We start from the raw sequence: 15,163 nt of genomic DNA on the forward strand, positions 1-15,163 counted from the left end.
GAGGCCTGGCTGTGTATTTCTATCAAAGGCTCCATCGAGTCTCCGACTCCAAAAGCCAAATGACACTACCAAGTTTCTGCATCTCAGAGAACTCTCTGAGCCTTCTCCAGGTCCCCAAAGACCAAACATGAACTTCCAGCCACCCTGAGACGTCATCAGTAACCATCTAGACGTGCTGTCTCCTTCGTACTCAGAGTATGTCCTGTGGACTGGCAGATTCAGCATCCCTCATCCCTCACGAAGTATATTATCATCTCAGAATCTCAGCCCTGACCCCCAGACTTCCTGAGTCAGCACCTGCATTGTAACAAGACTCTCGGGTGACATGCCTGCCCATTAAAATGTGAGAAGCCCTGCTCTGGATCCATTGGTCTGAACCTGGATACTTATTAGAAGCCCCATCCCAGACCAATTAAGTCAGACTTTCGGAGGCCACAGGCTGGGTATCACTGGTACTTTTTAGAGCTCTCCCAGGTCTTCTAATGTGCAATCGACAGACAAGCACCACCAAACTCTGTGTATTGTATGTGTATGCAGAGGAAACTTACTCCATAGCAAAACAAAGAATGATGCACAAACATGAGGGAAGAGTGACAAAACCCCAGCTCTGGATACATGGTCCAGGCTGTGCCCCAGAAGGGAAAGCCAAATTAGGGTTCAAGACTCACACCAAGGAAGGGTCTTGCTAGGTGCTACTTTTCGTGGTTCTCATTGCAAGACACACAGAAAGACATTTCATCTCATTTCCTTCACAATCGGAAAAAAGAAAGAAAACCACCTGAAGTACAAGACTGTCTTCCGATATTATCCATAACTTCATTCCTGTTTTTAAAATTTCACGCTTTCATCAAAGGCAGATGCTGTTTACCTGTGAAATGCCAATGTTTTGAAACGCCTCTCTGTAATTAGCTCATTAGCTCACCTGTAGAATTGTTTGATTTTTTTAAATGCATTTTTTCTTTTAAATTAGAATCGGGTCTTCTACCGACAAGGGTAATAACCCACCACGTCTTAGGGGGGTTGCTGAGTTTATCACCTTTTGTCACCGACACACCAGAAGCACTTCCAAGTGACAATGTTCAGTAATATCAGGCAGCCCTTGGTGACGTGGCCCAAAAGCATGGGCTCTACCTGGAAATTTAACTTGGTTTCTGAAAGCCACGTGCCACCACAGGATTCCAGACCCGTGTCAGTGTCTCTGCCAAGGGGTTAAGGATCACACTTCATAAGATTAGCTTGCCCTAACGTAAGACATGCACTTTTTCTTTTTTCTTTTTTTTTACTTTAAATATGAATATCCTTAGTCACTGTATCAGTCGAGTTCTCCGTCGGAAACAGATGGCATACTCAAATTGGGATTACTTAAGGAGATTTAACTTACAGAGGCACTATTTTCAAAGGTGTAGACAGAATGTGAAAAAACCAAACAGGATGTACAGGAACCCCACATTCGCAGTAGCAGGGCTCTTACCATCCCCAGGCAAAAGGGGGTGAGGGGAAGCAACAATGACGGGTTTCCAGAAGGAACGGGGGCTGTTGAGTGAGGAGACACGGTGACCTGTACAGAAGGACACTCCAGGCCACTCAGAGAAGGTACCAGCACCATAAATGCCTCGGCCTCATTCATCTCCCTCCCTCCAAACTCCTGTCAAAACTCCCCAGAAGCAGAACGCAAATGCAAATCCAAGGGCCAAGGAAGGAAGCATGACCAAAGTTCTTATTTATTCGCTTCCTGGGAAAAGAGCAGGTGGCCAGGAAAAACAGAATAATGGTCCCCTCCAAAGATGTTCGCCTCCTACGTAACCTCGGCAATCGATGACGACCTGCAAGTTAAGTTTGTGAATTACAGTGGATCAAATTCGCAGGTTGAATGAAGGCTGCTAATCAGCTGACCTTCAGACAGGGAGATTGTTTGGAATAACCTGGGTGGAAGCACGAGGGTCCTTAAAGGTGGAAGAGGGAGGCAGGAGAGGGTCAGAAGAAAGTGATGCTGGCTTAGAAGCTGGAGGAAGGGGCCACAAGGCAAGGAATATGGTCAGCCTCTAGAATCTGGGAAAAGCAAGGGAAGGGAGTCTCTCCTAAAACCTTCTGAAAGTCACGTAGCCCTGCTGACCCCTTGATTAGACCCGTGAACTCCAGAACTTTTAAATAATAAATCTGTGTTGTTTTAAGCCACTACGTTTGTAGTCATTTGTCACAACAGCAACAGGAAACTAACACCATGAAAAAGGATAAAGAATGCCTTTGGAGAGACAACTGGAAGATGTCACTGGCATCTTCTAATATTTTTGGTCATGCTTTGTCCTGTCATTAGATCTAGGCTTAGATCCAGGTTTCTCCCTACACTAAGAGGAAGCCTCATGATACAATTTCAAAACATAGGCTTTGGTTTCAGGCAGACCCGAGTTTGAGTCCCGGCTTTGCCACTTGTAAGATGTGTGACCTGAGAGAGTCACGGTTCTATGATCTGAAAAAATGGAGATGACAAAAAGGGCAGTGACGTCATGGCATTAGTGTAATGGTTAATGGACAGTGCACAGAAAACACTAAGATGGTGCCCAACACTTAGTAAATGCTCAATAAAGGCTGGTACTTCCAGGCTCATCTTCTTAACTGTGGTGGTGTGAAATAGGTCCACAAATTCTGTGGTATTCCCCAGTTTAAGCCGTGAAGTTTAACTACCCTCATCTTGAGTGTGGGCCGGACTCAACTCTAACAAAAGGATAAGGCATAAATTCTGCTGTGTGCATCTGAGACTAGGGGCTGCATACTGTATGCTTCCAACTATAGAACATTCTGGAAAGGCAAAGCAAGAAATAGATTCATGGTTTCCAGTGGTTTGCTGGTGGGGGCGAAGGGGGGGGGTGAGCCACAGGGGATTTTTTAAACTATTCTGTATGATATTGTAATGGGGTATTTATCAGAATCAGTGGAATTGTCACAACAGCTAAAATATGGAAGCAATTCAAGTATTCATCCACAGATGAATGAATGGATAAGCAAAGTGTGGTATATGCACACAATGGAATATTACGCAGCCTTGAAAAGGGAAACTTGCTATATGGATGAACCCTGAGAGCATGATACTAAGTGAAATAAGCCAGTCACAGAAAGACAAATACTGTGTGATTCCATTTATATGAGGTACGTAGAGTAGTCAAATTCACAAAGACAGAAAGCAGAATGGTGGTTGCCAGGGGTTGTGGGAAGGGAGAGAGGGAGTTACTGCTTAAAGGGTATAGTTTCAGTTTTGCAAGATGGACGTGGGTGGTGGTGACGGCTGCCCAACAGTATAATGTACTTAACATCGCTGAACTGTACACTCCAAAATGGCTAAGATAGTAAAATTTTTGTTACGGGTAACTTACAATGTAAACATTGGGAAAAAGCCACAGAATTGTGCAACACGAAGAATGAATTTTAATGTAAATTATGGACTGTAGTTAATAAAAATGTGTCAATATTGGTTTATCGATTGTAACAAATGTGCTACACGAATGCAAGATGTGAATGATAGGGGAAACTGTACCAGAAAAATGTCATTGGGATTTTCCTTCTCTCTCTCTCTCTCTCTCCCCCCCTCCCCCATCTCTTGCTCTAGAGGAAGAAAGCTGCCAAGCTGTGAGCAACTTTACAGAGACATACATGGCAGACAGCTGAAGCCTCTGTCCGTCCGCCATGAGAGAACTAAAACTTGCTGACAAACACGGAAGCAGATCCTTTCTGCCCCAGTTGAGCCATCAGATAATGGCTGACTCGGCCCACGTCTTGGCTGAAAACTCCTGAGTCAGAACCACCAGCTAAGCTGCTCCCAGATTCCTGACCCACAGAACCTATGTTGTTTTAAGCTGCTAAGTTTTGGCTTATTCCGTTATGCAGCAATAGATAACTAATACATTAATAAAGAAAGGAAGAGCCGTTAAAACACTTTTAAATAATTAATTAGCAACCAATGAATTTGAAAAGCATGTAACAGTCCTCAAAATAACTTAACACGCCCGTTGTGAAACCTGGGGTTAGGAATCATGGTTGCAGAAGTTGGCAGTCTAAGAAATACATAATTATTCAGTGTCAAAGAAAGATTTCACTTTAAATGGAGAAAAAAAAAAATCCTTCTTTTGGGATCTAAAACCACCCAAATCATGTGACCTCATCACAGAACTTGTCTCCAAGCTGCTGCTCACGCAATGAAATATGGTTATTTCCTGTTCATCAGCATTTTACCCTCAAACCTTCTGTCTCACTGGCATTTTTTTTTCCCCCAGCAAGCAGGAAACCAAGAGCGTATCCTCAGATTTTCTGCCTGCTTCCAATCCAACTCCTATTTGTCCAAGGGTCCTGAGAGCCAGACAGAGGTCTTGACATTGACACCTCCTGTTCTGCTCAGAGCTCCGGGACCTGCCCTGACCAGGCTCCTGGGGAAATGGAGGAGGAAATGCCCTCTCCTGCATCCCAGCTGGTTCTCCGCTGATTCAACCCACTGGCCATCTGGTCTCTCCTCCCTGCTATGCACACAGCTTGGTCTGGGAAGTGGAAACTTTCTGCAGGATTCAGCATTATTTTTTTTTTTTTCACATTTTTGCAAACCAGGATGCGTGAAGAGAGGAGAACACTGGCCGGGGTGGGATATTATATTGCTTGTCCACATATAGAAATCAAGGCCCAGAAAAATCAAAGATGCCACCTGGCAAGGGTCCAACAGAGTCTGGGCGTATTGAAAATCATAGCCCTTCAAATGTATGGGGGTTGTGGGGTGTGACTTCAAATACAGAGGATAACCAAAAATCCAACCAAGTGGCCAATAATCCTGCTTAGTTTTTCTGCCAAATTCATCCCAATCAAAAATCAAACTTACAAAGCAAATGAAATGGGTTTCATGGAAACAAATTTATTTTGCCTAATAAAATAGTGGGTCACAAAAGTGGCCTACTGAGTGCCTCATAAATATGTATATACTGCCTAAAACAGGTTGGCCAATGACGAGGTTTTGTAAGGCCACTACATTTCATTTAATTGCGATATTTTAGAATTGGGACAGACATTGACAGACACAATGGCCCTGCCTATAAATACAGCTTTGGCTCCAACACACTGTCAAATAAATGCATGCGTATATACTCTGTGTGTGTGTGTGTGTGTGTGTGTGTGTGTGTGTGTGTGTGTAGCCTGTGGGTAATTTATAAAATGAAAACGTTCAGAAAATGTTTTCTAGAGTCACTATGACAAACAAACAAACACGGGGATATCTGTAAGAATGGGGACCCGTGAGAGAGTCTCTCTTTCTTAACCTCCTCCGTGATGGGCCACTGACTGAAGCCAAAAGACAAGATTCCTCATTTAGTATTTGCACCATTGAAATGCATTCTACAAACCCGCCCCTCTTAGCAGATGACCAATGAATAACCAATGGCAGCATTCCACGCAGCTAGTAGTATTGGAAAATAAACACAGGTTATTATTAGTTTACTGGAGACTGAGACTCAACCTGGCACGAGGCAGTCTGGCTATCAAGAACTTTACGGAAATGTTGCGAACCTTCTCCAAAGGCTCATGTGCATGGCTACAATTCTTGTCATTTTCAGAAAGGACTTTGGGATCTCCAGTTCTCATCAGAGCTGTTGAGGGGCGTGGTACGAGCATCAATGTTTCACAACCCTGTTCTTGTAATTTGTATGGGCGTTGCGGTTGACAGCTCAGCATCAACTGTATTTGGGGGCTGATAATTTCTCAGTAATTGAACTTTAATACATACAGAAGTCGTGGTTCAAATAAACACCATATGCCTACTGCTAAATCAGAGGTGTGCATCTTTCCCTCCAAATATAGTTGCATCACGACCTTTCATCCTTGCGACTGAGTTCTCTGCCCCTTCCCTATCCCCCCTCACCCAACTCCCCCACAAAGTTAAAAATAGGTGGAGTGAATGAAGGTCACGGCAAAAATAGTGGGATGGTTATTATTCTAAAAAGGTGGGCTCCTCATTTTTTCCCATAGCCCTTTAAGAATCTGATTTTTAAAAAAGAAAGAAAGAAAAACACGGTATAGTTCTTCTGCTCGGATGAAAACATTTGTTCTTACAATTTTGGACACAATTTCAGGAAGTCCCAAAGTCCACAGGTGGCCCCCAAGTTAGGAATTCCTTTCTCAGGAGAGGAAATCTAAGTAATTTGTCTTATCTGTCCCTATGTCACAGGGACTAAACCATCTAAAAGTGGAGAAAGAAAATCGTTACCGCTGGTCCCAAAGAAGACAACAGACAGCTTCTGACCGACTGCTCTGTCTTCCTAGGATCAGAAACAGGACGCTAGTTAAAAGCTATTTCAGTGCTGGGCATTTGCATGTAGCAAGTTACCAAATCTATGCAAACAATTCTGTGGGAGGTCCCCACCCCCGCACCCCCCCCCCCCCCAAGCAAAGAATATATACACCATTACGCTACAATGGATGGTTATAAGGTTTCACCTGGAAGCATTTTCCAATCTTAAATATACGGTCCCTTGTCAGAGCAAGCTGGCCTCGGTGCCTCTGTAAATCAGACTCCACTTTTGCAAGTGTTGGATGGTCCGGTGCCTTTTCTCTTTCAAGTCCCCTCACATGCCCCATGCTGCGAAGTGACACAGTTCCAGGAATATCCGACAGCTTCTGAATGTCCTTTGCTAAGGGAATTGTCTCGGTTCCCATTGGATACAAAGCATTTTGTTTCACACTCTGTTGGCTGCCTCATGGAGCTTTAAAGGGAGGGGATGGAGGGTGGATGGGTCCATACAAGCAACAGACCGCCAGAGGGCAGCGTCTGTAATGTGCCCAGACATAGATGCCTGCGCAGGTGCCCAGTGATGGTGACAACACGGGATGTTAATTCCAAATGCCTGAAGAATAGACATTTCTCTATATCCATCAAGTACGTTTCTCCGACTAACTGAAAAATCAGCTAATACCTCGTGATGAGTCTCCCTCACTGGAGGCGTAATCTTTCTTCTTGGCCAAAAAGGCACCGTGTAATAAGGATGGCAAAAAAAATTTCGTTTCACAAAGTAATTACAATTGGCTGAGAGTATATGCCTCAAGTGATAGACTGAGGGTTCCAAGGCAGTGTCTCTGATGGGGGGAGGGGACTGGTTATCAATGCTGTCCACATGGACGTAAGGGGAGCGGTGTCACTCTGGGCTCACGCCTGCCGTTTTGAGGCAGAGCATCGCTGAGGGCTGCATGAAAACGCACGAATAAAAAGAACTGTGGGCTGGACTTGAGAACATGATTTTTTTTTTTTATACGTCTATTTTACCAGGCAATTTTGCACGGATGTTTCTAAGCTACATTTTAAAAGACAAAGTCGTGTTGGGACCATTACTGAGATCCAAAGGGAGCATGGCGATGGCTTGGGCACGCTCTCTGGCTTCTTCCTTGACTGGTGTTTGTGTGGCAGGGCAGGCCATCCGCTCTCCCCTTGGGAGGAACTAAACGAGTGTCCCTGAGCAGGGACAACTGAATGGAGGAAGCCGTGACATCAGCCATCAGTCTCTCACATCCATGTCTCTGGTCTCACAGTACAGACCTGCAGAGCACATGTACTCTGTCTGAGTCACTGGTTTCCAACAGGGGGCAGTGCACGCCCCCGGGACATTTGGCAATAGCTGTAGACTGGTTGTCATAGCTGCAGAAGCGGGTGTTACTGGCATCTAGTAAGTAGAGAAGAGGGATGGTGCTAAACATACTGCAATGCACAGAATACCGCCCCCCCACAATACCAGAAAAATACCCAAGCCAAAATGCCAATAATGCATTTGTAGCGGGTAAAACTCTGATACACGTCAACAATACGATCTCGGTGGTTCAAAGCACACTACAGCACAATGGTTACACTTGGGGGCTCTGAGCCTGAATCCCCACCTGGCCCCAGCCATGTGACCCTAAGTGAAGCACTTCACCTCTCTCAGCCCCCAGGCTCTCATCTCGGAAACAGGGATGACAGCGGGGTCTTCTCCACAGGACCAAATGTGAATTCAAATGGAATTTAAGCTCTCAGCAAAGTATGTGACAGATGGAAACTATTAGAAAAAAATAAAACAGGAATGACAAGAACCACAAATATTCCAACAGGTCAACAATGTGTAACAGCCGCACGCCTGGCACCGCGGCCACCAAATCAGAAGCAGAAACACAGTATGTCTTCATCTAAACTCCGTTCACCCACCAAGATGTAAGGGCACATTTCAGCCAAAGCATGAGGGCTGGCGTGTCTGTAAAACCATCTCCTCTGACCCAGCAATTTATCACTAGGAATTTATTCTACAGACTAACGTACATGTGCAGTAAAGGGTGGTTGACAGTCAAGGGTATTCAAGGTAGCACTTTGTTAACAAAGTGTTGGAAATAATGTAAATATCCACCAAAAGGAAACCTATTAAATAATGTAGAGGAAAACTGTATAATGGAATACTATACATCCATCAACAAAAATAGAAGCGAGATATGTGTATGGATCCCTAAAATATATCCTTAAAATTTTTTTAACAAGGCAAAGTGTGAACCTATGTGTATTGTATGTTGTCCTGCGTCAGTGCAAATGTGTATATGTGCACAATAGATTTATGAAAGGACGCGTGAGACACCACCAGAGTAGCTGTCTCTGGTGAGGTAGGAGGCCAGCGGAAGGGAGGTATTTTCTTCTCAGCATACCTTTGCATTTTTCTTTTTTTAGTATTGTGCCATTTTCTTCTAAACCACTAAATAAAGCGAAGCATCAAATGTGCCCTGCTAAATACATCACTCCCTGCCTCAAAACTAGCCTCCTGCTTTTGCACTTGAGTTCTATAAATGCGGGCAAATCAGCCCTTGCTTCAAATGAATAATTTTAAACAGTTTGGTCAAATCTTTTGCTGCACCCAATTTTTAATCCAAACCTGTCTGCAGAGGAGCAAGCTATTAGCACACAGTTTGTTGTACTCAGGAGAACGGACAGCAAGAGGTTCTCAACAGACCACAGACAACAAATTCTGAGATATATACAAGCTTCCCCCATCCCCCACCTGAAGGGCTATATCAATTAGCAGAGCCAGTTGGCTCAAAGCTGAACTGGATCCTGGAGTATTATTAGTTTCCACACAATGGCTTGGAAGGAAGGGGAAAAAAATAAATAAAATTTACACTAGGCTTTGAATTCTGACACTATTATTCTGGGAAAAGACAAAAGTATATTACATATTTAGACAGTTGAGAGGATTCACCTTATGAAATGAGTTCTGCTGGTCTCCCCCAGGCCCAGACCTAAAAAAAATTGTTGCTTCATGTTTTCTTAATTGGTGACTAGAGAATGTCTGTGTGTGTGTGTGTGTGTGTGTGTGTGTGTGTGTGTGTGTGTGTGTTGCTGATACTGAAAATAATTAATGTTGCTTTAAAAAAGTTAAGAGGGAAAAAATATAAAATGGCAAGGGTACACTGACATCTGCTGGCATTTCATAAACTTTTTTTAAGACAAGCATTCATGCCAGACACTGTTCTCCATTTATTCTTGGGCACTGTGGCACATTGATGGCTTACCAGAGCTAAGGTGCCCCAATATGCTCCCCAAATTTTGTAAAAAGAAAATCATCAAGGAAAAGAAAGCCCAAGAACCTCTTTCTCCTGGAGTAGATTCCCTCCCTTCTTTCAGCAAAGCAATCCGGAGCTCCAGGAAATGAAAAATTTTACTTGTTTCTCCCTAATAAGCAGAAGAGTTGAGCAAAATACAATATCTGTGAGCTGTGTCCCCTGATCTTATTTCTGTCAATGGGACTGCCACCCATCCTGGTCTCGAGATGGTGAACAAAGGAGGGACAGAGGGTAACAACACTCCCTGTGCTAGAAGAACAAGGAAAATAAAATAAAACATTCCTGTTTCCAAAACTCAGAACCAAAGCAGCTGCAGAACTAAAACCATGAGTCAAAAGGGAGGGTGCCTAAAATGTCCATTTTAGAAGAGGTAAAAAAACAAAACAAACAAAAAAACCACTTGAAAATAGACTCAAAAATGCTGAGGTCCCTAAAGCATTTCCTCATTTTTTTTTAAATCACTGATAGTGACACAGAGCCATTGGGGGCTTGGGGGGTGGGGAGGTACAATTCAGGGGTGGTCTAAGGTGAAAAAACGAACTCCGTCTTCTCATTAAACTTTATGGCTATTGTGAAGGTGTCCAGCGAGGTAAGGTGTGGCGCTACCTCCTAAGAAGGTGTGACTCTGCAAATGTCCCTAGAAACTCACCCATCACTGGGGTAGGGAGGTTGTGAGACTAAACAGAGCTCTGGCCTGGACATGTAATAAGCAGAACAACCAGCTGCCCCTGCTCCGCCTTCTCGTGGGTTCTCAAGTCACAGCCAAACATCACACCATTACCCTACGGCCCTCTGCTCCCGCTCTTCTTCCGGCAACACACACACGCCCATGCACACACACACACATTCATCTTTCACACATCGATGAGTAATGGTACGAGCATTTCAGAAAGAAAGGACATGGGGCTGCAGGAATAGGCCGCCCGTTCTGGCCTCTGCAGCTTCTCCGATTGCATCACCACACTGGCTCCCGCGGCTCCGGGGACCGTGGGCCACCTTGCAATTTTCAGGATGTGCAGAGGTGCCCTTTCTGAGGCAGGACAGGTAGCCTAGGAAACTGCCCACCCTCTCCGGGATACAACTGTGAGGTGCCTCACTGGTTACACAAATAACAAGGGACTGTATCTGGCACCTGCCGTTGGAAAAGAACAAGAACCAGTTTCATCTAGCAAGGCTGATGCCTATGACCAGGGCCTGACTTTTAGCTAATTTTAATGTCATTAGCATCTCATTTGCATTGCGGCTACTTCAACTTCCATCACGCTTGTCTGATGCCATGACAGTTCCAGAGGTGCCAAATAAAGAAGAAAGAGCAGAAAAGCGAGGACACTGACCAGGCTCATGGGTGGGATTCTTCCCAAATCCCACTCCTGGGGGTACAAATACCCCCGGTCAGGACTTCTGCCCGTGACTCAAAACTCTGAGCTCATCCTCAGTTTCCTGTCAAGGGTGTACCTTCATTTCAATACCCTCCCTGTGCTTTCCTGCTTCTGTCTCACTCTTGAATTCTTTCTTGTGCGGAGACAAGAACCTGGTCACCGCTGCCCCTGCCGAGTCCTCTCCTGGGCGTCCTCCCTGCGAGCCTCTGGGGACACCTCCTGGGGATTCCAAAGACACTGGCGCCTCTGGCCACCACAGCCTCTGCCCTCTCCATCTCCCTGGTCCTTATCCTTCTCCAGGTCTCAGCTCAAATGTCACCTGGCTGTCTCTCCTTGGAGACATAACCTGCACTTAAAAGGGTAGCTATGCCTGGCCCCAAAGCCGGTCCTTTCACACCTTTGGTCCTGCGGAGTTTGGTCTTGCTGAAGCTTTCCTGACTCCAAAATAACTTCATTAGCTTAGGCCAAAGTGCCATCCTCCTGAAAAGCAGGGCTCTTTTCTCCTTATTAAGCCACCATCTTATTTGCTGTCATTCAGACTGAACCAAACTCCCTAAATCATACCTACTATGGCCTCCGCCCTTTTCACATTACTGCCCCATGCTGTTTGCATCTTAATACTTATTATACTAGGCAATTATGTTGTCTGTTTCTTCCCTTTCAGGTTGGGTGCTGGTCTCCTCCCAGGAACGAAGCTGCATGAGACAGAGGCCTGCTGGTCAATGTTCCACACAGTGTCCAGTACAATGTCCTCAGGGCCTCACACAGAGCCTGGGAATTGAAAATGCTCGCTGAAAACAAGAGAAAGCAACGGGTGGCCCTGTAAAAGTGAATCTACGCGTCACACGTAGTGCTACACACACACACATGCACAAATACACACATACACACACACACGTTTTAAGAAAAAAATGGGAGGAAATAAGAAATCGTGTCCATTTGCACTGCTGGGACTCAGAATGACACGCCTTTATTCTAGATTTAGCTCAAGATACCAAGAACTGCCTATTCTGTCCTATTTCCCAGCAATTCCTGTTTTAACGGACTGCAATTTATTTATGCCTTCCAACTTTTATGTATTTTACATGTATTTATTTTAGGCACCTTATGAAGATAATTCTTCTAAAAAACAAAATGTGCCACACAAATTATAATACAGGGTGACCATAAAAAGTAGAGAAAGAAACTGGAGTCAACAGTGAGGTTAATATTCAAAACCTACAGCAGCAAATCCCATACTGGACTTTAAAATCAGCCCTGAGCTTCCTGGTAGGCTATGGGAAAAGGGAACATGATCTATTATTCCACTGGGAGTGTCTGCTATATAAATACCAATCAGTTCCTCAGGAAAGGAGGAACCTTCCTGACCCTGAAAACAGAGATCACACAGTGATACCCAATGGAGCCCTCAGAAATAGCATTGCAGCAAACACCAGCAGGAAGTGTGCATTATTCAGAGTTTGAAGTCTCTCTTGGTTCCCCCCTCGTTTGCTTTCGACAACAATATGTTTCTTCAAGTGTTGGGCTCAGCTGTAAGCACTCAAAAACTGTAGTTTAACTGGTCTCTGCTTTTCCTGCGTGCGTATATAATATCTATTTTTTTAAAATACGGGATCCAACGGCTTTCTTATCTTTCTCACTATAAGCTGACAGGAGCAAAGCACAACACACGGGAACCACGTTTGTGGAGTGGGGTGAATGATTGTTTGTCCTCATTATAAACTTTCAAACACTGTGGCAAATTCTCACAGACTAAAGCTACGCAAGTTTCACAGAAACACATGAAATTCACTAGAAAACAAAATACCTTTCCAAGAATCAGGGACATGTGATTTACAGAAACTTGTGTATGACAGCGTCTTGGCATGAGAAGCTCTTATCTGAATGTTACAAGGTAAATAAATGGACCAGCACTGATGATTCTCAGAGGTCTGTGTGACAGCTGCTTAACTTACCTCACTCTGCAGCAGCATCCGTCCTCAGTGACAGAGGCAGAATCACCTGTCTTTTCGTAGACAGGAAATGGAGACTCAGAGAATTACAGTCACTCGCCCAAAGTCACACAGCTAGAAAGCGACACAATCTGGACTTAAAGGGTAGCTATGCCTGGCCCCAAAGCCTGTCCTTTCACACCTTTGGTCCCGGGGAGCTTGGTCTCCTTGAAGCTTTCCTGACTCCAAAATAACTTCATTAGCTTAGGCCAAAGTGCCATCCTCCTGAAAAGCAAGGCTCCTTTCTCCTTATTAAGCCACCATCTTATTTGCTGTCATTCAGACTGAACCGAACTCCCCAAATCAGAAATGAAAGGGTCACCCAGGAAGAGCCTCATGTTTTTAAGGAGAGAGCTCAACAAGCCTCCTTATTCTCCCCAAGGAAACTCCTGAAAGGTCCCAACCCATGCCAGCAGGAACGAATTTCCTTCCCTTTGGGAATTTCTCCATCATCTCATCAAACCTTGACAAGCAGCAGCATCCTGAAGGGGACCCACCTCTCCAAGACAGCACCCTGACCGTGAGCCACGCCACGGGTCAGCCTTCCCTTCAGAAAGACCCGAGAAGGCACCCCTCATTCTCAGGGCCTCTGGAAGAGACTCACGCTAGAACACAGGCAACGACCCCAGAACCAAGACAGTGGGCTTGTCCCAAGGGGAACAGACACACAGCTCATCCCACTGGGATCTGACCAGGGCTGCTGATGGTGAATCAGCCTCTCGACTCCCTGCTCTGTCACTTTTCATAACGAGTCTAATAAATGAGTGTTTCTCTCTGCCAATCAATCAGAGCCCGTGCATATGGCCGCTGTCAGCAGTCCTCTGTAGGCAGAACTCCATACAGAGACTCGGCTCTGGCAAGTCCCTCAACTCTCCATTTGCAGCTATTACGGGTTCTTCCCCCTTCACTCTCAATCTATCATCTCGGTTACTGTCAAGAGGAAAATGCAGGAAGCACATTTTGGGGCCCACACGCTACCTTGACAGACTGTGAAATTCTAGCCTGCAACCAACGATAATAATAATAATAATAATAATATTATTATTATTATTATTATGAAATGACAACAATAATTGTCATTATTACTATAGCAAGCCCTGCTTCTGAACACACATTATGTGCTCAAAAAACATACAAGGTTAATGAATCATCAAACTGACCCTGCAATGTAGGAATAATTACTATCTCCCTTTATAGGGGGAGACTGAGGCTCAGAGACGTTAAGGTCGAAGGTCAAGGAGCTGGGATTTGAAGCCGGACAGTCTGGCTCTGAGATCCTCACCACGGCCCTGCATTGCCTCCTACCTGCTGAGTGTCTCCTAATGGTTCCTCTGCTGTTCCCCTCGACGCCCAGCCTGCCCTCTCAGTGCAGAGTGGAAGAGATAAGCACAGGTCTCTGGAAGTAACGGCGGGAGTCTGCAACTTAGTCTTTGGGCCTCAGTTCGCCCATCTGTAAAATGGGGATGATAAAGGGTTTGCAATACAGAGTTAACGAAGTGATGCTTACACAGCATTCTTTCCCCATGTTCTAGCACAGAAGGAGCTTCCATCAAAGGGTAGGTCTTATGGAAATGACGATACAAAGAAGACGATTTCGAAACCCGCGTCCCAACCCTCATCTCTGCCTCTCTCTGCCAAAATTCACAGAAAAGAGGCATCTCGAGGAAAGACAAGACGCAGCAACAAACAAGACGATTGTACAAGTTGATCTATTATGCTGGCGAAGGTCTACTTTTGTCCTCAGAAAAACATGAAAGGGGAGCTGACTCAGATAACGATGCTTTGATGGGGGGGTGCGACGGTTTGCAAACGGCACTTAGAGTGCTTCCCAGAGCAGCTGGAGCTCTGCCTGAGTATATGATCTCCAGGGGCTGCCTCTATCTAGATAGATGGCCCACAAGCTCCCTGCAGAATGGCTCAGAGCGAGAGCCTGGAGACAGGGCCCTCAGGTGCTGTGGGCAGCCAGGGTCGTAGGGCGTCAAGGAGAGACACAGCAAAACAAGAGCCAGATTGCACCGGCATGGGCCACTCATATATGACAATAAAGAGATGTTGGGGCATATAGAAACAGGTGCCACGTTTCCTCTTCATGCCTCTGATGCTCATTTCTCAGAGCAACCCAAACCAAGCAGCGAAGCCCCCCTAACCACCGGACGGCACTGCTCCCACCCTCCCGAGCCTCTTACAAAGGCAGCGATTCGC

General features: G+C 45.2%; 1 protein-coding gene across 29 annotated transcripts in view; it reads right to left on the minus strand.

The window, feature by feature from the left end:
- RBFOX1 (RNA binding fox-1 homolog 1) overlaps window positions 1-15,163 on the minus strand; it is a 2,003,336-nt gene that overhangs the window by 1,384,634 nt on the left and 603,539 nt on the right. The window contains exon 1 of one of the 29 annotated variants that reach the window (XM_088801257.1): window positions 6,463-6,618. The exons of the other annotated variants lie outside the window; for them this stretch is intronic. Within the exon in view, the coding sequence (XP_088657383.1) occupies window positions 6,463-6,603 (141 nt within the window). The 5' untranslated portion in view covers window positions 6,604-6,618. Of the gene's footprint in view, window positions 1-6,462; window positions 6,619-15,163 lie in introns of those variants that run through there. 29 annotated transcript variants of the gene reach the window in all.

The sequence above is a fragment of the Rhinolophus sinicus genome, chromosome 10 (assembly GCF_057876585.1).
Source record: "Rhinolophus sinicus isolate RSI-liver-muscle chromosome 10, RSI-T2T, whole genome shotgun sequence".
Taxonomy (NCBI): Eukaryota; Metazoa; Chordata; class Mammalia; order Chiroptera; family Rhinolophidae; genus Rhinolophus; species Rhinolophus sinicus.